The sequence below is a fragment of the Apteryx rowi genome, unplaced genomic scaffold, assembly GCF_003343035.1.
Source record: "Apteryx rowi isolate R43461 unplaced genomic scaffold, aptRow1 scaffold_394, whole genome shotgun sequence".
In the NCBI taxonomy this organism is placed as follows: Eukaryota; Metazoa; Chordata; class Aves; order Apterygiformes; family Apterygidae; genus Apteryx; species Apteryx rowi.
This window is the reverse complement of record NW_020450463.1, coordinates 457,655-481,426: the sequence shown is the minus strand read 5'-3', so window position 1 is coordinate 481,426 and position 23,772 is coordinate 457,655. Positions and strand designations below refer to the sequence as shown.

The 23,772-nt window shown below is 42.7% G+C and overlaps 1 protein-coding gene across 12 annotated transcripts in view; it reads right to left on the bottom strand.

Annotated features, from left to right (window-relative positions):
* The window catches only part of ZHX1 (zinc fingers and homeoboxes 1), a 29,301-nt gene extending 5,640 nt beyond the window's left edge, over window positions 1-23,661 (bottom strand). For 9 of the 12 annotated variants that reach the window (XM_026074652.1, XM_026074658.1, XM_026074661.1 and 6 more), the window contains exons 1-2: window positions 23,550-23,661; window positions 948-4,310 (exon numbers count right to left, since the gene is read on the bottom strand). In XM_026074652.1, the coding sequence (XP_025930437.1) occupies window positions 1,475-4,093 (2,619 nt within the window). In that variant the 5' untranslated portion in view covers window positions 4,094-4,310; window positions 23,550-23,661 and the 3' untranslated portion in view covers window positions 948-1,474. Of the gene's footprint in view, window positions 1-947; window positions 4,311-11,297; window positions 11,610-15,251; window positions 15,353-23,549 lie in introns of all 12 variants that reach the window. The other 3 variants (XM_026074653.1, XM_026074654.1, XM_026074655.1) reach the window with 3 other exon arrangements.
* Between the last annotated feature and the right edge of the window lie 111 nt (window positions 23,662-23,772).

Here is a 23,772-nt window from a genome sequence, read left to right as displayed (position 1 = left end):
ATCTAAAGTAACTGTCCCTAAAAAACGCAGGCAGGCAGTAGCAAGAACACACACTACTCTTCCTTGGACTACCACTGTTCATCTGCCTAAATTAACTTTTGTGAATCTGGCCCACTGTTTTTAAGCTGGCTATTCAAACACTACTACTATTTTATAGTCTTGGGACCAAGTGTTTTTTGGTTTTTTTTTTAAGACACTTATTTAAGATGCAGAAGATGTTCTCCATCAAATTAAACTACTTCTGGAGTTCAGTTCAAATAGATCAAACTTCATCTCTAAAAATAAGTGTGTTCACTCAACAGTCCTAAAAGCAATCAGCACAGTGGTGAGCTGAATCCATTAGGATGAATTTAGATTAAATTTGCACACAAATTATTCAACTGGGCTACTACTGAATCAGAACAATTAAACATTAGTGTTTATCATTCCTAAGCATCCAAAAACCATATAATTTAATTTTGTTTGAGAACTAAAAATCAGGGCATTGCCAAACTTGCTTGAAAACTGTTCTTACTAGCACCTGAARACGCTTTTCGTCTCTCTATCTGTGTATTCTTACAAAACCCTAAACAACTGAACAGGTTTTAGGCAGTTTCCCCCCCTCCCATATTTATCATAAAAATACAGTGTAAGATTTCAAGGACTTACGTTTTTGGGCTAGAAATATACATACTTTTCCTACCATTTCCCAACAAAGGAATGAATGCACAAGCTAAAAACAAATCTTGCTATCAACTGCATCAAGTCTGTCAGGCATTTAAATTAAACTGATGTAGGATACACTGATTAAGTTTAACAAAAAGCATCTTCTAGTTTTAAACTCATTCAGTTAGCTCATAATTATCAACAAGAAACATTTCAGCACAAGTTCTGTAAACCCAAAACACTTTGAAGATACACAAAAGGTACCAATACCACCTCATTTTCTTAAACCAAGCAATCCTCACCCCTAGGTTCATTGATTCCTTTGTCACACTTTTCCCCTTCTCTTTTGAATTCTTTCCTTAAGAAATAAATCCAGGCCTCGAAACCTTTCAGGTGAAGTGACGTTTGCAAAAAGACATCTTAGGTTTTTGTATTTTCCTTCTTCATGAGCAATGTTCTCCTACAACAATGGAAAAATGTGTCTGTGTTTTTTTGGAATTAAACAACATAAGGCAATTAAATACTGAGAAGCAGTCACGTGAATGATGAACCTTCCCATCAGTAATGTAGAAGAGGAGGAGCTGAACTGGAGCTGATTTACAACCCCATGTCCTAGGCTAGGCCAGGCCTGAGCATGTCCATCTCTGGTAGCAAGGAAGCCTATATTGGTTGCCTGCCCAGGTAGCATCTTGCCCACGTTCTCTTAGGTTGAAGGAAGATCCTAAGCAAGTGCTTGCTAAAACTGAAGGCCATTAAAAATTGTTTGGCTCTTCATTATAACGTCAGACCCAATTCATGGGTATTTGGCCCCCAAATCCCAAATTGCACATCAATCTGATTTTGAGAGTTTGCGCTTAACATGTCGGGGAGGTTCCCAAGTATCACTATCATCTGTTTCCTCCTCATCTTCCTGATCTTCTAGCATTTCATCTTCCTCCTCGTTCTCCTCAAAGAGTTCTATTCCAAGCTCTAATCTTCTTTGCCTTTCTGCAAACCACTCTCTGACCTGCTCATATCCCATGTGAGATTTGGCTACAAGTTCATCAAGGTCTTGCTCATTAAGGAATTTGTGCTTCATGTAGTAGTCCTTCAGGATTGCTGTTCCAGTTTTGAATTTTATGACAGATACACCTCTGTCCCAGCTACTTAACCTCTTGCTTCCCCGAGGCCTCCCTCGAGGTCTTCCTCTCCCCCTCCCTTTTGGTCTTCCTCTCCCTCTCTTCCTCACAAAGCCTTGTCCATTCAGACTGTTTGCATTGGCGCTCTGGTAGTAATAATACCACTTCAATCCACCATTTTTCCAGGCATAGCGAGTATCTCCAAACCAGCTCACAATTTCTGATCTTGGGAGGCCAGTTTCTTCTGCCAACTTATTGTATTCTTGTGGAGATGGCCACTGAGTACGGACAAAGGAACTTTTAAGCATGTGCAACTGCTCTGGTGATTTTTTGCCTATTTTGCTTGAAGAGGAACCCCCTGATTTTGATCCTGCTCCATCTCCCACAGATGTTTCTCCAGCCTCCTCTTTTGAGCTGCTGGCATTGCTGTCATTCAGGTCAGCTCCCTCTTCCTTTAAGACATCTGATTTCCTTCTTTCTGTAAACCAAGCATCGATCTCTCTCCTGGTAAGTTTGGTTTGGGCTCTTAACCTATTCATTTCTTCATCTGTTAGGACAGGGTTATTAAGAAAACTTGCTTGGAGGACTTGCAGCTGTTCGGCCGTCTTCTCTTTGAATTTCTGTGGGGTGAAATCAGGAAAAGCACTCCATGATGACTTGCTCTGTGGAGTGACTCCCGTTGGGGACTCATTCATTTCATCACTTGAATCAATAACAATGGTGGCACACGAATCACTGTTGAGATGAATTCCATGATTATTCTTTGAGTTTCTCTGATTGTAGCGTGTATCACTGAACCACTTTTTGATCTCTCCTTTAGTCAGGCCTGTTATTTTCATAAGCCTAATAATTTCTGAATCTTGAGGAAACTGATTTTTAAGGTAGCTGACTTTTAATTCTGCCAGTTGTTCCTTTGTTTTTTTTGCTCGGATGCTGAAAGAGTCAGGATTCACTAGTGTGGTTTCATTTTTGATAGACTGAGGGGCTGGAACAGCAGCTACTTGCTTGGTTTCTGCAATAGGCTGAGCAGTATGAATTTGACTCTTCTGTAACTGCGTTTGGTTTGGGACTCCTGCTACAGTCAAAGCTATTGGGGCTGTTACTGGTAGTGTATTTGCACCTGCAACTTGAGTGAGAACAAGTCCTGGCTGACCAACTATTTGGCATGTCTGCAAAATGGAGGGCAAACCATTGCTAGCAGCGGAAATGTGTGCTGGAATAACGGTAATTGTCTGTGGCACAGTATGCACCGTGCCATTAAATTGTTTCCTCCTTGCTTCCTCCACTTCCTCCGGTGTCCAGCTCACACCATGTTTCAGACGTTGGGCAGAAAACCATATTTTAATCTGTTCCTCTGTGTACTTAGCTTGAGTGGAAAGAACAGTGATTTCTGACATGGTTGGGTAAGGGAATTTGTTGTAGGTGTTAAGCAAAAGAGGATTGTTATCCAAAGCAGTATTATAGGTTGGAATGCTATTTACAGGTATTAAGACTTTTGGAATCAGGTTTGGATTCTGCGGAGCTGTAACAGCTGTTATAACCTGTGCCACCCCGGGCTGAATCACTGGTGCTGGAGTCACTACTGCACTAGCTACATCTGCTGCACTGCAAACAACCGAATGGCTCACTTTTGACTCAGAAACTGCCGATGGTGGGTTTTCTACTACTTCATCAGAGTTTGGCTCATTTTCAGTTCCCTTTTCTTCACGAGGAATGTCATCAGCTACATTGTGGAAAACAGCAATGCGCTTAGTCTCTGTTTTGTTTTTCATCATTTTCATAATAGGAGTTTTGCTAATTGAGATCCCTGATGAGGGGATCTCAGAAGGGTCAGCCTGTTCAGCATTTTCTTCTCTAACAAAACTCCCATCAAAAGTGAGATCATTTACTGTTTGCTCAAAGATTGTCTGATTATTACGTTTCACCATGGTCAATTTAAAATTCTCCTCTCCAGGGTGGTACTTCAAATTATGCTCTGAGAGAGCATCGTATCTTTTGGTAAGAAAATTGCATTCTACACAAACATAGGACGAATTTAATACTACATTGGGATGTTCTGAATCCACATGAAAAGTAAACATATTGAGATCTGGAGTTTGAAAAGTACAGTATTTACATTCATAACCACCTTCTACTTTTAAATTTTTCTGATTGTCTGAATCCACATACTCGTGGACATCCTCATCGCTTGTTATGCTTTCTGCTGTGGGGTTCTCTGCCGGCGTGAGCACAGGTGGTCCTCCCTCCAAGTCTGATACCATTTCTAGATCCGGGTCCTGCTCGTTGGCTAGGACCATGCAAGGTGTGGTTGATTTTCGTTTACTTGCCATGCCTGTTGTGTGAAAATGATACTGACTAATCAGATACAGACTTAGCTTCGAGCTCTTCTTGATTTATAGTAATGGCTTTTGGTACTTCAAGTCAGTTCTTGCAACATCTCAACATTTATCCCATTAGCAGCTTTTCTTTTGTAGTGCAATCAGATTAAAAATAGATAGTTGAGGATGAAATGTTGAGACACACTGTTTTAAAGTCCACATCCACCACCTGTAGCAAAGAAGAGACAGTGTAATTAGTTCAATTTAAATAACTAATTTCTATTCTACTACATACTATGGCTACAAGTAATTCAGTCCTTAGGGGTTCAACCTGCCACTGCTTGTCTCCTGAAACCAGTACACCCATTCCAAGAAGAGATGCTCAAAGCTAAGGTAGGAAAGGCAAAATCCAATTCAGTTACTACAGTCTGAAATTTGTTTTTAATTCATGGCAATGCAGTGAAAGGCGTAAAACTCAGGATGCTATAAAGTGAATAACTTTGTTTCCTTTTCTTCAGAAGCCTTTAGTCTGGCACAACAGTGAGATCRGCTGTCCTACACCATTTTTGCATTCTTGCCTTTGGACTGCTTTGTCTAAGCTATGACAACTTCTCTCAACTGCCCTGTGGGCACCAGTCCCTCCCACCCCAACTTCCCACCAATCCAACCCCTCTGCTACCAACTCAGTCATGTTTTTTATGCCAGAGGTTGTGAAAAGGCAGGTTAAGAGTGTTTTTCTACTGCATTAAGTGGGTACATGCGAGTGCAGGGGGCTTCTCTCCCCAGTCCAAAAACAGGCAAACCAATGCCAGTTTAAGGCTCTTCGACAGACAGAAGATACTTATCCTTTCATCCTTGCTCCCCAAATGTCACTTGCCCATTGAAGACCAACCCCAGACCAATAAAAGTTGATTGCTGTCACATGGCAATTAGCTAAAGTCTGTTTTCATGGCTCTGTGCATTAATGGGGACATGATTGATTGAGTGAACTGTACCAGAAAAATGCATTAAGATTGAAATAGTAAGCAGAAGCCAAACAAAATCCTGTATTTTCTGTTAGAAGATCTTTGTCAGCTTTTAAGAAAAAAAGGAGGAATATAGGAATGTTGTCAGAGTATGCAGGGATGCGACGAGGAAGGCTAAGGCCCGTTTGGAATTAAATCTGGCTAGAGATGTCAAGGACAAGAAGGGCTTCTTCAAATACATCAGTAGCAAGAGGAAGACTAGGGAAAATGTGGGCCCTTTGCTGAATGGGGTGGGTGCCCTGGTGACGAAGGATGCAGAGAAGGCAGAGTTACTGAATGCCCTCTTTGCTTCAGTCTTTACTGCTCAGGCCAGCCCTCAGGAACCCCAGACCCTGGAGGCAAGAGAGAGAGTCTGGAGAAAGGAAGACTTTCCCTTGGTGGAGGAGGATCGGGTTAGAGATCATTTAAGCAAACTTGACACCCACAAATCCATGGGCCCCGATGGGATGCACCCACGAGTGCTGAGGGAGCTGGCAGATGTCATTGCTAAGCCACTCTCCATCATCTTTTAAAGGTCATGGAGAACAGGAGAGGTGCCTGAGGACTGGAAGAAAGCCAATGTCACCCCAGTCTTCAAAAAGGGCAAGAAGGAGGACCCAGGCAACTACAGGCCAGTCAGCCTCACCTCCATCCCTGGAAAGGTGACGGAGCAGCTCATCCTGGAGGCCATCTGCAAGCATGTGGAGGACAAGAAGGTGATCAGGAGTAGTCAGCATGGCTTCACCAAGGGGAAATCATGCCTAACCAATCTGATAGCCTTCTATGATGGAATGACTGGCTGGGTAGATGAGGGGAGAGCAGTGGATGTTGTCTCCCTTGACTTCAGCAAGGCTTTTGACACTGTCTCCCATAACATCCTCATAGACAAGCTCAGGAAGTGTGGGTTAGATGAGTGGACAGTGAGGTGGATTGAGAACTGGCTGAATGGCAGAGCTCAGAGAGTTGTGATCASTGGCRCAGAGWCTAGCTGGAGGCCTGTAGCTAGCGGTGTCCCCCAGGGGTCAGTACTGGGTCCAGTCTTGTTCAACTTCTTCATCAATGACCTGGATGAAGGCACAGAGTGCACCCTCAGCAAGTTTGCTGACGATACAAAACTGGGAGGAGTGGCCGATACACCAGAGGACTGTGCTGCCATTCAGAGAGACCTGGACAGGCGGGAGAGGTGGGTGGAGAGGAACCTCATGAAGTTCAACAAAGGCAAGTGCAGGGTCCTGCACCTAGGGAGGAATAACCCCATGCAGCAGGACAGGTTGGGGGTTGACCTGCTGGAAAGCAGCTCTGCCGAGAAGGACCTGGGAGTGCTGGTGGACACCAAGTTAAGCATGAGGCAGCAACGTGCCCTTGTGGCCAAGAAGGCCAATGGTATCCTGGGGTGCATCAGGAAGAGTGTTGCCAGCAGGTCGAGGGAGGTGATCCTCCCCCTCTACTCAGCCCTGGTGAGGCCACATCTGGAGTACTGCGTCCAGTTCTGGGCTCCCCAGTACAAGAGGGATGTGGCACTACTGGAGCAAGTCCAGCGAAGGGCTACAAAGATGATGAGGGGACTGGAGCATCTCTCTTATGAGGAAAGGCTGAGAGAGCTKGGCCTGTTTAGCCTGGAGAAGAGAAGGCTGAGAGGAGATCTTATCAACGTGTACAAGTATCTGAAGGGAGGGTGTCGAGAGGATGGGACCAGACTCTTTTCAGTGGTGCCSAGCGACAGGACGCGAGGCAACGGGCACAAACTGAAACACAGRCAGTTCCATCTGAACATGAGGAAAAACTTTTTCACTGTGAGGGTGACAGAGCACTGGCACAGGTTGCCCAGAGAGGTTGTGGAGTCTCCTTCTCTGGAGATAGTCAAAACGCGCCTGGATGCAATCCTGTGCAATGTGCTCTAGGTGACCCTGCTTGAGCAGGGGGGTTGGACTAGATGATCTCCAGAGGTCCCTTCCAACCTCAACCATTCTGTGATTCTGTGAAAAAGAGGTACCAAATAAAACTGAGGCCTAAATAAACTCAGAGAATAAATATATTCTTAAATAGCATAGACTGGAGTGAATTTTATCTCACAGGGGCCACAATCGGTGTGTTGGAAATGACGCAGAAACCACCGCAGAGGGTTATAAACTCTGYAACAGTTTTCTTCTTGAAATAAAATCACACACTGATTTCTCATACCAGAAATCCCTAAGAGATGTCATTTTTTAGGCAGTGGAACATCATCTGCTTCCCAAAGCAGCTGCATGCTCAAGTTCAAGAGGAATACTTAGTAGCAGTCACTGCAGGCTGTTACAGTGGTTTAAAAAGGGAACAGCTTTTAACAGGTTAAAAACAGAAGGCTAGTTTTGTTCATGACACAGTCTTAAAGGAAAAGAGAGCAGTGTAGAAGGAAGAAAGGCAGATACAAGACATGAGAAGGGGGAAAGAAATACTATTTTCCACAGTATGGTAACATGATTCATTATTTTTGATTATCTGGATGGCAGAGGCTGTGGAGAGGAGGGAAATGAATAATTCTTAGCTTCACATTTTGTTTAGGGGAAAAAAAAAAAAGTGTTCCTCCACATCTGTCACATAGTGCTGTTCTATAAACGCTGGTTTTGAAAGTGTGCGCCACACCTCACTTTTTTCATAACAATCCTCCCCCAATGTTTTTAGATAGTGACCCTCCGAATTTATCTGCACTAATTCTGTGCCTGCATCCAAATGCACAGCCTGATGTGATCGGTTCTTTATGCCGAGGATACGGTTATGCAGCATGAGGACACCAACAACGCTCAATACCTCTCAGGTAACCGTCATCCCAAAATGACAATTATTTAATAGCACTGGACTTGAAAGATCCCCTCCCCCACAAGTTAGTGCTGGCAGCCTGTAAAACCGTGCACAAGTGTAAAAGATATTTATTTCAATGTATATAAAAGTATACATCACAAACCATCTCATTTATCTTGGCAGCGAGAGAACCGTGAAGCAAAACTAAATGGATCCATTTGTCTCCCTGTCCTGCGGGAGGCGAGGTAGAGTGTTCTTAACCATACTGCTTCTCCGGGGGGCCAGATGACTCTTCACAAAAGAGAGACACTTGCCAAGACTAAGTGTTGGGTAATTCTCCTGGGGAAGAGCTGGGTGGTATTACCTAATCCTTCTGTGATCTTGAGTAAAATTTCAGAAATGCCAGAGATGCCAATTTTCAAAAGCTACTCGAGGGCTACTTCTACGGACTTAAGTTGCAGTTTGAAAAGCGACTGAGGCATTTTGCAGTGCCTCATCCATGCTGCAGAACGTCGGATCTATGCCCAGGGCAGCCTGAGGGAGAGCAGGAGCTTGCTGAGGGTCAAAGCTGAGGTAGCACAGCCTGTAAGCGAAAGCATCGTTTGACCTGGCATGCAGTGTTGAAGCAAGCTCAAGATAAGTTTTTCTGGGTTTTTCTTTTTTTAAATTAAGTTAAATCTCTGTAACACATCTCTATTTTGATTTGCTGTGGTTAAGCCTCGCTCACTGTGCACAGGCAGATTATCCTACCCCTCTGCTGTTTGCCAACTGAGCAGCACGTTTCTTTGATGCAAGCAGGTTTCAGAAAAAGCAAGCTTCATTTACACTCTTCTGACTACACTAAGATTTGTTAAGAGGATGTTGTAATTTCAAAAACCTATGTTTATGTCAACATAGAGCTATGAAGAGCTACAACAGCATTCGCTAAAATCTTAACAAAGCAAGATGCTTGCAAGCCCTCCCAGCCTTCTGTCCTCCATAAACTTTAAAAATTCTGCTCCCTTCTCCTTGCTGCTAGTGGGATTATTCCACCTGCAGCACCCTGCTTGACACATTCCCTCAGTTTACCAGGGGATTATGAAAACTCAGAGTTGAGTAGTTTATCAGACCAGTTATGAGCCACCCTTATACGTCAGTTCATCTGAGACACCTCTCCCACACGGCTTACAGGAATGCCATGCGGGACCCTTGCAGGTATCTTGACTTCAATAAGGTTTGCAACATCCCAGTTAACCCATTTCACTAGGCCAATTACTCTGGCAAAAAAAATGAAATCAGGTTGGCTTGACAACATCTGTTTTTGACAAATCCACAATTATTTTTAGAGCCTTTTTGTTGTCTAGGTGCTTACAGACTGATTTTTAGTAAATTCCTCCTGTATCTTTCTGGGAACAAAGATTTGGTTGACTGATCTATAAATCCCCAAGTGTTCTCCTCTCCYGCTCATCCCTCTCTCCCTCATTTAAGAGTAGATATTATATTTGCCTGTCTCCAGCCCTCTGGGACCACCCCCAACCTCCATGAAGTCTTAAAGATCATCACTAATGGTTCAGAGATTGCTTTGGCTTGTCCCTTAAATACTTCAGGGCCAGCTACATAAGGTCTGCATCATGACTAAATATCATTTAAGCTTTTCTTTTCCTGTTCTGCTCTATGTTTTTATCCCTTGGTATTAATATTGAAATCATATTGTGCAATTTGGTTTGTCATGGCATGCTTCAGGTGTTTGTAATATCTCAAAAGCCGTATTTTTGAGTGAAAGAATTTGGAGAAAAACTTTGAATTAGTTCCACTTTAAGCTCCCAAGACTTACTCATTATTGTAATCCCCTTTTGGGATTTTAGCTCGGTTTTTCATATGGGCTATGTTCCCAGCAAAACGAACCCACAAAACAGACAGTATCCCAGCGATATAAAAATTTAAGTGCAAGCATACATTTTTGAAGGTTCAGGACCTTAAATCGTATCTTTGAACAGACAATTGCTCAGGAAGCTGCTCTTCACAAATGGAACATAAACCATTAATAAGCCCAATTCATTAACTGTTATTTTAACAGAGATTCATTCTCCAGAGTGAAACTCAACACTCAAAGTTCTCTCTATATCAGATTTGGATAAAGCTTTAAATAAATATTTTCTAAATGCAGAGAGAAACCTGCTGCCTCAGAGCTTAGAGAAGGAAAGGATAAAGGGCTGAAGCAGGAGATGCACGTAAAAAAGGTGTTTCTCACACAAATTTTTACCTACCTCTTCTCCCCTCCCCAGTAAGAAGCAGCTAATGCAGCAAGGGATAAATGAGATTACAGAAAGTGCTCCCCATGTGTTCAGGTTATGTGCTTTAGGAAAAGTCATTTTCCCCTGCTTGCTGTATGACACTTTTATCCAGCAGGCAGGCAAAGGGGGGGGGGGGAAAATCAAACCCAAATAATGTGATTGCAAAAATACGCACAAGCAGGGTGACTCAGGAGAAGATACTAGCAGTGGAAGCTGCTTCTAACTTTTAAAATCACCTCGATTCCAAGTTGCCTACAATCTTCCTTAACACAGAAAACACTGTTTTGCCTTCTCCTTTTATCTTCTGCTTAACCCATGACAATATGGGGCTGTCAACCCTTTCGTTAGCCTCCTCCTAACTACTAGCAATTATTCAGAGTAGATATATGCACAGTCAACAAGGGTTCTGCACAGCGCTCGTGCAGGCTGCTCCGCTCTCATCGGTACTGCCCCTCCGCTCTGCTGCCCCTCAGCGAGAAGGGTGAAATGCTTGCTTTTATTTTGCCATTTTCTTCAGTTGTTCACTATTGACAAAGTTCAAAGGGCACAACTGCTTATCACTGCAAAAAAACCACCAGAGCTCCATTTAAACCTGACAGCATCCACGTTTTCTTCTAGTTTTAAAGTAAGGTCTGGTTCCAATTCACCAAAGCAGCAATGCTTATCAAACTGATTTCAGGAGGACTTCACGTGCGCTAGAGGGGCAAGCTTACGGGCCTTGCTGTGTTACAGCCTGTAACGGGGGCTGCGCATACCAAAAGCTCCTGCCCCAGGTGCCCCCACACAGCTGCAAGACAAGCCCCAACCAGACCTGCACTGAGGCTGGGAATGAGGAACCCAGTGCAGCGGCAACCGCGCCTGCCACAGGACGTGCCGCCGGACTTCCCTGGTTAACTCTCACCCCCCTGGTTTTAATGGGTTACGAAGCAGGTTCCAGCAAAGTTAGCCGTTCAGAGTATCAGGCCAGAAATGACCATTAAACGACCTCGACTACTCTTCTCCATTATAAAATGCCTCCCAGGTACCCCTACAATGAGCACGGTAATTTGTGCTACTGCTTTTGACACATAAAGCCATAACCGGACTTTATGCCCGATCCTATAGATGCTACTGATCAAATCTGACCAGCACGTGATCATAGTCACATTGACTAAGAAGTACCTTCAACATATATGGTACTGTTCTCTGTTCTTCAGGCACATAAGAAGCATGTGTTTTCTGCATTATCCACTCATCTTGGCAGCTCAGCTTCAATAGGCAGGTCTTGATTTTTAGATCTCCATAGTGTTCAATTCAAATTGTGAGTGCTCAATACTTCTAACATCACATATCTCTGGGTGATTATTCTTGAGAGTGAATATCAGACCTGGTTAAGATCACTTATGCAAATGCTTATCATATCCAATAAACAGTAGCAGAGCTAGGGATACATTTTTTGCACAGTTAAAGCTCTGTTTTGTTTTGCTTGCTGTGCTGTTGTATAAAAAAAAAAAAAGAAGAGAAAAGAAATTATTGACCTGAAAAGATTTAAAAGAATGTTTTGGGTTGAATAAACATTTCGTTCAACCCCCAAATGTTTATTTCATACTGGCTTTAAAAGAAATAGAACAGAAAAAATTTATTCCTTTTAAAAATTGTTTATCAAAAAAGTTTCTTCTTGAAATGTCAAAACAAAAGGTTTTGTTCTCTTGGGATTTCCTTCTTTAAAATGAAACAATTTGGCACAGGCCCRATTTCACAAAATGTTCCTTTCAACTCGTATCTGCATTTTTTTTTAAGCTGAAAAATTTCTAGAGACCTTAGTTTTCCCAGGCCCCAGTCTCATGCTGAAAGCAAAAGACCTTCCCTTCACTCCCCGGAGCTCTTGTCCCCAGACACCTTTCAGCTTTTGCAGACTAAAGCAGCCATCCTACAGATGGTCTCCTTCGCTGGAGCGCCCGACTCACTCGCGAATCATGGCTCGTGCCGCACGGGCACCCCTGCGCGTGCAGAGGTGACACAGCATGGCACAGACTGTCTCCTTCTCCTGTCCCCCTCCTCCACTGAACRCGACTAATGGGATGCGCCCTCGTCACATGGGCAACCAGATTTCAGCTAGGCTGCTATTTGCCTTCATTAATATTTGCCTGTCACCGTAGCAATATGAAATCTTCTCAACAGCAGGCTTGGGAGCTCTCCTCCTTCCTCTGATGGGACCAGAGCTCAGGGCTGATCGGCTCCCAATGCTCTGATATCTCCTGCTTGGCCAGTGGTATTTGCAGAAGCAGCAGTAGTTCAAACACTACATTACTACCAAAATAATAACCTAGACAGGCGGAGTAGGAGGATTCGTTAAATACAGGTGGTTTAAAGCAGCCTGCAAGTGTGCGTGACAGGCAGAAAAGCATGATGGAGAGATGGTAACAAAATATCCTGCGAATTCTTCCTTGGACACCAAAAGATGGTGATACATTATAGCTCATAATTCTGCCAATTTTTTCTTTTTTTTTTTTTTTTAAACAGAGAAAGGCATTTCTCAGACCTCAGGGCTAGATCCTTGCCAAATTTCAAGTTCCTATGTCAAATCCCTGAGGTACAGAGCTATTCAGAAAAAGAAAGATAATATGKTTTTTACATTGAGGCTGCCTGTCTCTCTTCCCTTCCTTGCTTCCCTTCACACTCTCTACTAATTTTGCTTTTGAAACAGTTGAATGTTCCCCCAAAATTCAAGGAACAGAACAAAACCAGCCTCTAAACAGAAACAGTGTGTAAGAAATTCTCATCTAAAAGATTRTAAGAAAGTGAAAATAGGACTTACAATGGACTTACTAGGTGATACTAATATGCCCTGCTACACACTCCACATGTACACACACACACACACTTAAAAATAAGTCAGGATACAGACCCATGATTTAAGTAACTTGTAAAGGATCCCAAAACACTTGACATAAAATGTATAAAGCCAGTGGTTGTATAAGCCACTGTTTCACAAATGGAAAAAAAAGCAAGTGCTTGGAGTGTCACTTCGAAAGCAGAAAATTATGATTCTATCGTATAGGTTTGTTTGACACTCATCAAGGTGAAGACTAATGCTTGAAGGCATATTATCAAGGCTGCAACTGTTCTTCAGAGCCCCTTCCAACACCTAGACCACTGTGGGCTCTTGCTCACACATGCTTCCTCAAAACATCTGCAAGCCTCAGACCCACCTGCTTCCCATCCCAAGTCTTCCTTAAAGACTCGTCCAGCCTCCTGGGGATCTGCCACCACTTTCTGAGGAAGTGGCTTTGAGAAAGTCAAAGAGCACAAACTGCACAGAAAGCCCTTTATTTTCTTTGCCACATGATTTGCTTCTCCACCTTTTGGGAAGCCAAAAATGTGAGCTGATATTTCAGAAAAAAAGTTTTATGTTGCTCCAGAGTACTTTTAGTGTTATATAACAGCTTCAAAATTGTAAGTCATATCACATAAAGACGGGCAAGAACAAGAGGTCACCTAGTCCGACGGACTCCTCCATATTGGAGAGATGTGGATGTATTTTTTGTCTGTGCTTGCAAGTACAGAGCACCTTACAGAACTTCTTTAGGACGTAATCCTCTGACCTGATCCAGCCAACACTGTTCACATAGCAGCACTTTTCACAAGTGCAACGGTTAAGTTTCCTTCTCCGCATTCAGAACACTCAATCACTGACACTAAATGCAAGTATTCCCAGTGCAGCCCAAAACTACTGCAAGGACCAAAGTGAGCTTGTCAAGTTAGTTCAGGCTTCTCTGCATCCTGCTGCAATACCAACGTATTTTTGGTATGCTACAGATGAATGTTAAAGGATGTTATAAGTAACAAAGCAGATGCTCTCACATCCCACRTTTCCTTACGATGAACATCATTTTTGGGGCACAGTGATGACCAAGTCACAGCATCTCAGTGCTGGCCAGGGACTGACACTGGCTGCCCGGACAGGTTGTGGAGATCTGCTGGGAACTTTTAAGGATTTTCCGTTCTTGGAAGTTTTCAAAACTTGTGTGAACAAAGCCCTGAGCAATCATAACTTCAAAGCTAACTGTGCTTCAAGCAGGAAGCTGGACTAGAWGATCTTCAGAAGCCCCTTCCATTCTAATTTTTTCTAGGATTTTTGGATGTTTCAACTCATAACTAGAAGGAAAGAAGGCAGACCAAGCTGTCTGCATAAACACACTCCGCAGGTCTTAACTACCTACTAAAATACCACTGTGCACCAAGTTAACCTTTGCCAAAAGCAAAGCATTTTTATTTGCAACAACGACTTGACTCCACCCTCCTGCTGAGTCCTGTCCTTTACTTCGTAGGTCCTCCTGCTGATTTCTGTGGGAGACAACATGTTATTCTGCGTGTGACAAAGACTGATTCCCCCCCTCTTTTCCCCCAYCATCATGCAGTCACAATGTGGATAAACATTGCTTCCTGCCARTCGGGCCAGTGACAAGGTAAAAGACAGGGGAATACATAGCATTCCCAGTATAAGATGTGGAATAGAGAGCTGAATCTGGAAGTAAGGTCRCATTTGGAAGTCACTGAGAAATGACTGTGTGCTCAAGTTACAATCAAGTAATAAAGAGTCTTAAAGAGCTAACAGACCAGAACAAGTTTCTCAGCCCACTGCACAGTGAGCAGAAGCTTAACAGTTAACATGTTAAACATGTTTTACTTCACCAGTGCTGCTGGACTAAGAGCTGAGCGACAGGCGGATGCTGTCCCATGGCTGTTCTAAGCTGATCTAAATGAAGGCCTTCAGCGCAGCAGAAAAGTAACTCAGAAAAAATAAGAAAGTCTTTCACCAGATTAGTACTTTGCTCCACTTTTATCACTCGGCTACAAGCAATGACACTAATGCCAGCACAAGGGAAGGAAGGCCGAGAGAAAGGGAGGGCAGGACCATGGCATTTGACAGAGACTGATCTACAGATCAGCTTGGACAAACTGTGAGATCAAAGCCCGAGCTGATACCGCTTCCAGGCTTGTGCCCCAAAGTCTGACAGTGAACCCCACTTCTGTGACTTAATTTCCACCAGAAATATGATTTCCCCCCCCCAACCCTTGTAACTGCTTAGAGCCCCACTCGAGTTCGCAACCTGCGGTTTGGCAACCACTGACCTAGGTAACACAGGGGGCTGCATCTTTTGCCCCGTTATCCTGAAGATGTTAGGCATGTGAGCAACTCTCGCAGGAGAAACATAGACCCCTGATGTTGAGTCCTGGCAGGGAAGTAAAAAAGAAGATTACAAAAAACCAGACTACTCAGTTTCACTTTTTGTCTCTCATGTACTAGCATAATCCYGGAAAATTTGCACAACAGGGTTTAAGCAAAAATTAACTATTTAACTAAAACAATGCTATTAAGATGGAGAGCTGTGGGGCCTTTTTACATTAAATTTAAACRCTGAATCAAAAAATCCAATTAATTCTGTTTTAAAATATATAGGTAGTTTAAAGCTACATAAGTAGCCTAGGGTCAAGATCATATTCTTACTGATCTGAATGAGAATGGACACTAGAATTCTATAAATACACACGATGTATTTAAAAATACCTTTAAGAAGCAACTTAATAGCCTCCAAAATAAAAAATACACAGCACAAAACAATATAGTATCAGAATGAGGGGTAAGAAGAAAAGATTTGGTTTTATGTTTAAACATCCTATTATCTAGAGCAGGAAAAAAAAAAATCAAAATCAGTTTTAATCAGAAACACTTTGCGAATTTTAATTTATATTAACATTTCAAGTATATACTAAACATATTCCTTCATATGAGTAATACCTATCTAATTTATCAACACTAAAACAGTTACCCTCATTAAGAGCACTGATGAGTGGTTTTGAATAGCTGAAGTACTGTTCTCACTGTAAACACCTAAGTTTTCATTAATAGCATAAGAGTAATGAGAAAAAAATCAGTATTAAAAAAGGACAGTTCTGATTCATACACATTTTTCTTTTTAGAAGCAAGTTGCCTTAATTAAATAGAAAATTCTTAGTCAAAAGACTGAATCAGTGGCAGTCAATGACTGGCATCACAGGAAGACATTCACTTTGCAGACAGCTGCGCTGAGCGATGGCACGAGGGATCTCATGAACGACAGAGGACTAGTCTCCCTCCAAGTTGAAAAAGCAGTTTATTTTCTATTTAAGATCTCTGTTCATGTTTGAGACCAAGCTTTACCAGGTCTAAAAATCTTAATGGACATGGATATGTTATCATAGAAACAATCAGTTTAGTAAGTATGAATAAGTATCATATTTTGTCTCATATCAGTAGGCTTTAAAACACAAAGCCATGTTTGAATAAATGTATTCTTAGGTACTCTACATAGTCACAGTAGTTTAATTAATCATACAGCCATGTTATGCTGTTTAGGGGAATTTTTAATTAAATTTTAATTTCAAACCGAGAGCTGTTTGACATAAATTGTGAGTAACAGGAACTAACCATTATCTGAAAAATAAGATTTGCATAATTCTCCATTTGATACAAAAATGACAAAATGTAAAAATTAAGAGTCTGAGTAAGCATATGTTAAGACAAAAAACTGATAAACACACACAGATATAATTTACCTCTTTAGTAAACAAAACTCTGCAAACTACCATGATATCAAACAATGAAAATCAGTGCTATTTMTGAAAGTTCTCAAAAATACAAATGCAAATTAAGATTAAAATACAGCATTTTAATCAAGGTTCCCTACTTGCAGATTTAAGCTGTGATCAAATCCCCTATTTTAAACCACACTGATTTCTACCAGTTACTCCAGTTCACATCTATTTGGAGTATTTACGAATTAATGCATTAGTCAAATGATTTTTGGAGGGCAAAAAGGGAACCGAAAGATTGGTAAAGAGAGGCAAGACTAACAAGCCTAGTGTCGTTATTAAAACGAATTAAATGAAAGCAGTGCAGGAGAAGACGAGGGTGTGGTACTCAACGGGAATGTTTATGAGAGTGTCCAAGTTCAGCAGAAGAGACTAGGCAGGCCTGGAAGCCTGGGGGAATAAGATGCATCTGTTGTTGTAGGCAGCCCCTGCAAAGTGTTACTGGTTCACCAGCCTGGGGCAAGGGTTGTTTTTTTTTTTTTATCCCCTTTTCCGCCCCCACCCCCTTCTCCCCCTCCTTTATTTTTTTTTCTTTTTTGACAGCCAAGTACAATATTAGCTTGCTTGCTTTTTTTTTTTTTTTTTTTTTTTGCCATCATCAAGCTGAGGCCGGGTGAGAATATTTTGTGTCTAGACTAATAAATGTTTGCAAAGATTTTGCAAGACCGGTTTATGGGAACAGACTCCACTTTTTGTTTTCTGCCGGGAAAAAAAAAAAAGCAACATTAAAAGCAAATGAGCACCATCATGCATTTGTTTTAAATTGCATATTAAGGCACTGCTATTTTGTGTGCAATCAATACATAATTCGGAAGAARAATGCTTTTAAAATTCAAAGCTATCCCTGAGCAGCTAAGGTTCTCTTGGAAACTGAAGGAGGAGTCTGAAATTATTGTTCTTTTGTTTGCAACCCCCAGTGGGAAAGGCAGCACACAACTAGAAACCACTGTGCTTTGAGGCAGCATGAATCATTAAGAATAAAGATCACGCCCCCCCCCCCATTTAAGCATTAGATATTAAAACCGAATCTAGGACAAAGGTAAACTAAAATAGACTCTTTCCTTCCCAAGCAGTTACTGGGTTAAATAAAATATCAAAAGGGATTATATAAATCTTATAACTTCCTCTCCTGAAATTAAACAAAATACTTGCATTTCGCAAAAAACAGCCTCTCGAGATCCCAATCAGAAACATCAACTTCACCAGTGGAAAGTGCTGGGATATGCATGGGCCAAAGGCTACGTTTTCTTTTTTAGTATTTGTTTTGGAGGGCGGGGTATCCCAAAACGAAATGGCTGACTGAGCTTTTTATTTCATCGCTTTGGGTGGAAACGACTGAATCTTTCCACGCAACGTAGCGCAGAGCGGCCACTCCTGCGTGAAGGGAGCGTCGGTCCCAAACGGCCCGCGGGCTTGCGCACTCCGCCGGGGCTGCTCCCCGCGCTCGGCTCTGCGGCATCCAGRCCCGAGCAGCGCCTGGCAGAGAGGAGGACTCTTCCCCCCAAATCAAAAAGCCCCACTCCTTCTCCTGTTCAGCAATAAGCACATGCAGATCAGATCCAGAGAGAGGATATTCACTCGGGTAACAACCACGTTTCCTCAAATTTGGCCCTTCAGCTAGCTCGTGCCCACGTGCACCTGGCTGCAACYGCGGTAGAAGTGCTGCTTGCTCTCGGTCAGTGAGGACGTGCAAGCACAAGGTCTGGCCACCGTGGTCGCACTGCCATCACCCAAGCAAACAGTAACATATTGGAAAGCTTGAAAGCAAGAATTTCTAAAGTAAAATTTTAGAGTATTCAATAACATAAAACTTCCCGCTCTCTAAATATTTAAACATTATACACACAAAGATAAAAAAWATATATATTTTTTTTCCTAAGGATTTGCAAACATCTATTTCTTTAGTATGCGTGGAGCAGGTTTATTTTACTTCAATATTACTCCTTTTTCCTCACTTCTCCCCTCCTTTCCCCAAAAGAAACAAACAACTAATATTAAGCAGGCCTTTTTTTTGCCTGGAGGAATCCAAGAACCAGAGAATTAAAAGAAAAAAAGCTACTTGTCAAGACCCAGATTTAAAATGAATGCTTGTGCACTGCAAGATAAAACTCCCAAAGCTTTAGCCTTTTCACAGAAAACAAAGTTTCCTTCCATCTTAAATTATTCCTGTTAGTGAAATAAAAAAATTAATTCTTTACCCACCAACAGAGTCCTCCAACAAATTTAAATGAAGCATATAGGAAGTACAACTTGAAGAATATTCATAAGATACAAGGAGTAAAGGTGTGTGGGTTTAAATCATATTTAAATAGAGATCTATGATCCAAGCAGGTATCTTGTATAGACACCAATTCCACCAACTGTCCGTGCACAAAAAGCTGTTGAACTTGGGCAAAGCTCCAAGTACGGTGAAGCTCTTTTGCAATCCAGATCCTCACTGAGAAGTTTGCAGGACAGAGCCATAAATATTCACCACTGCAAACCAGGCTGGATAAAGTGCAGTGCTCAATGCTCCAGAAATTCCACCCAAGCTACAAATGTGTCTCATCATGCTGAGAATCCTACTGAGGAACAGAGACTCCCAAGTTTTCATGCTTGCTTCATCTAGCTCCCTTTGCAACCACTGCCAAGTCCCTAAACAACTCCTGATACAACTTGGATTTGCAGTGCATCCTCAACTTCAACTGACGTTGCTGAAGGCAACTGACCTGTATATGAGAAGGCAGTACTCCCCTGCTTTGAAAATGTTCTAAGGATTAACCAGGTATCTGGATTTTTTGAAGAAACACACAGTTATACGGTCTAAATACAAGTCTTCTTAGTACTCCCCATGCATTAATAATTGTTCCTTCCTCACCCCTTCCCAGTTGCTCCCCCTTCATTTGTTTTATGATACGTAACATTTCTAGACCTCATTTTGTTCTGATTAGCAACACAGACAGATCCTTATGCCCACACACAGACCTAGGAGTAGGGTTTTAAATTCAGCAGTATTTTGAGATATGAAGAATCTTTCCATTGGGTGCATATTTACAGCAGGGAGGAATACAGTCACATTAGCACTGTGTTCTGATTAGGCCAATATAGCTCAATTTTAGGGAAGCCAGCTGTTCCAGGAAGAAGGCCCCACTACCATGACTATACCACTTCTGGTACCCAAGCTTACACACCTCTACCAACACTGCCTGCGACTACACAAACGTACATTTGTATCTGTGAAGTTCTTGACATCTGTGCAAGATGAGACAATATTAAAACAAACACTCTCCTAACCTATAAACAAGGACTCAGACCTTAACACCTATATAAAATGCGTGCCTAATTCATGGTGCTTCTTGTAAGCTGGCAGCTATTTCCTGTCTAATTATACGTGGTTCATAGGATGCTTTGAAGATTCAGCATGCTGAATGTGTGGAACTTTTACTGTAGTCATCAAAGTTCGACAGCTTGTTCCTGCCCTGCTGTCTGGTGGGGCGAATTTGGCRTTCGTGAGGCTCCCAAACGATGCTGGCTTTGCCAAAGAGTGAGGGCTGGTGTTACGCATGCTTCATTACACAGCTCTGTCTGCCCACTGCTGGAACAAAACTGCCAGCTTCAAGGCTTGCCTGAGCAGTGACTGCAAACTGTGGGTCCCACTGGCAGCATGTTCAACTCCTTCAACTCCTACCGAGCCCAATGGATAAGGAAGGCGAGCAGTAGATTGCAAAATGCCACCAGGGAAGGCCAAGTTGCACAATGTGAACCTAAGAGAATACACACACTTTCTTGAAGGGCTCTGAACACAACTTGAATCCTGTTCTTTGGAGTTTGAATACACTGAGCTCTTTTAGACCTGTTCTCCATCTTAAGTACATTTCAATTCAAAGGCTAAATAGGTGAGAATAGTCTATGAGGTAAAAACTGACTAATAAATCCTGAAAGTGTTAGTGTTCTAGCAGAAATGAAGCTTTCAAGGGATGTTGGCAATCTCTGCTATCTTCTTTGCTATCTTCAGTATCACTTAAAGAGTGCAAAAAGTAGCAACATATTCAAAGTTCTTTAGTTTTTTTTAACTAAATGTTTTCTCATCTGGCCACATCTACTCCTCTTCGACTGGTGAGCAATTTTCCAGTTCCTGGGCTTTAGCATGATCCTGCCATGTTTGTATTTTTAACAATATAGCAAATGTTCTACTCTACGTTCTCCTTCTTGGCCCTTAAGATCATACTTTTTTTCACTGAATCCCATTTAACCTTACAGTTACTGTGTTCTCAAAGATCCTAAGGACAAGAGAGCAGTATATATCTTGACAAAAGTGAAGACAGCAGACTTTCGCCCAGTTTGGACTGATTTCTGAAGCGGGTTAGAAAGGAACCGCTGGTAGTAGTGATACTGTTTTAGAGAGTATGTTACAGTTCACCAAACTCTGAAGGATACAAAGGAGAAAAAGACCCACGTGGACTTTCCTAAGTTCCTTCCAGTTCCATGACTAAGAGACAACAAAGCTGGAAGGGAAACATCAGTTAAAGTGATGCAAGGCACAGAGTTATGAAATGTCATCTGGTTGGTACAGGATAAGGAACTGTATCATTTTGGGTGGCTTCCACCTCCACAGAAAAATAAACGACTGTTTATGCAGCAAAGTGGTTTGAATGCTTGGGAAGGTGCTAAGCTAAAAAAAAAAAAAAAAAAAAAAAAAAGAGAGCAAGAACAAAAAGTGGAATAAACGAGCAGCTAGCAACATAATAAAGATGCTGAAAACAGAAGTAATCACATCCTTTTGGTGGCTTGAAGAAAGCAGCATCTTTAATGGCTAAATTGCCAATATGAAAACCTAAATAATAACAAAAACGTATTCTTATGGGCATATATGCAACAAAGTTGATATTACTGACACGCGGAGGGGAGATGCACACGACTAGAATGCTAAGATCAATATTGCTGCCTATTTAGGGAACAGCAAACGAACAAAAGAAGAAGGGGAAGTGGTATTACACTGAAAATGGCATCACTTGTTTACAAGTTCCTGACAACTCGGGGGCAAACCATCTTGGACTTTTATGGATCAATGACCTCACATCTAAAGCACAAGATGGATGGAGAGGGAATACTGACCATTAATCTGCAGGAGAGAACAGAACATCCAAGGCTTTATGCCCTCCGCTAAAAATGTTAATAACTTCCCCCCCCCCACCCATGACAACTCCCAAACTGTTATCACATAGGACTTAAATTCAAGCAGCATACACTGAAAAAAAATATCAGTCTGCCAAATTTGAAAGAGGCTCAGGTTTTCAGAAAATTAGAGAAGATAATTTCATAATATAAAAATGCTGCATCTGACACAGGGGAATTCTATATTAGACCTCACTTTGACAGGTAAAGAGCAACTGAACGCCGAAATAAAGATTAGCCATAGCTTAGCTACAAGTGATCATGACTTGATTATACCTGCAATGTGCAGACAGAACAAAAAACAGTTTACAGGTACTTGGTGCTTTAAAAGTTCCAGTTTCATATAGCTGGAAAAAAATTCTGAACTCAAACTAGAAGAAAGAATCTGACTTCATAAGACTGAATTTTTTAAAAGAAGATTTCTCTAAATTCAAAGTCATCTCCCAAACAAAAAGGCCATAATTGTTAAACATACCTAGACAAAAAAATTTAATCAAAATGTAATCCTCTCCTTCAGATTACACATAATGAATGGGGGGGGAAAGGGGGGAAGTAAGGGGAAAAGTTCAGGGATAGTAATAAGCTTAAGCCAAAAGATACACGTGGTTAAACGAAGCAAGACGCCAGGAAAGAGTCTTTTCAGTACATTGGGAACAAAGAGGAATCCTAATCGTAGTACAAAGTCCACTATTTGTTAGTAACGCTTCAGTATTGGGAAATCCACAAAAGGCAGAGYTGTTCAATAAACAGCCGTAACAGTCTCCGATGATATATTTGTATGCAGTGATAAGTAATCTCCATCCCAACAGCAACTCAAACCGGTAAGTGACAGCAATTAAGGCCGGCCACCGGAATACGTGACCCAGCCGAAGCGCGCACGGGTCACCAAGGGTGTTGCCAGAAAGGCGAGGATCCAGAAGTCACAGGAATCGGCAAAAGAGGAGGAAAGGAGGCCTCACAAGGAGAGGCTCTGCCTCAAACTGTTCTGCTTAACAAAGACGAGCTCAGGACAAGCGCAGCATACGCACAGGCATGTCAACCGAGACGCGATAACAGAGGGCTCTCCAGGCTAGCAGGCATACAAGGGCCACTAGCTCAAAGTTAAAAGTAGGTAATTTCAGCTATAAAAAAATAGCATCTATTTCTAATCAGCTCAGAGGAATCTGTTTAGCGACACAGCCGAAAGGGACCGCCTCACTGACAGCGTTTAAATGCAGTAATGTGAGGGTTTTCTAGACAGCGGGGGCTCGTTCAAAGGGGTCTCAACTTCGGGCAACCCTACAGCCTGCATCGTACAGGTTGTTTTAAACAGTCGGAACGGGCTTTTTTTTCTGTTTCTACGCGAACCCATAAGCTTCCCTTTTCTGTATGAAATCCTTCTAAACAAAACAAAACAAAAAGACTGCTGGTGACAGCCAAAAGCACAGCTTTCAAAAATTCCTGTCTCTCTCCGACTTAACGCAGCGCCGGTGTCCACGCCGCAAGCTGCACGACAGAACCCGCTTTCACGCGCACCCCGCCGTCCCCACACGCCCCCCGCACACCGCTATTCTACCGCGGCTCGGAGCCGCATCTCGGCCCCTTCGCCCCAGCCGGCGGCAGCCGGGCACGGGCAGCTCCCTCCCCGCCGGCGCTCCGACCTACCAGAAGAGCAGAGCCGCTCCGGGASGAAGCGCGGCGAAGCAGCACCGCGGAACCTGCCGGCAGCGCTCGCCGCCGCGGTGTCCCGCCCGCTGCCGGCGCCCGGGCGGCCTCCGTCACGCCGTTCAGCGCAGGAGCCGCCGGTGCCCGGCGCTGCGCATGCCGGCTCGGGGCAGAGCGGAGGCAGACGCCCAGCGGGGGAGGCCCCGGGGCGCGAGGCGCTCCC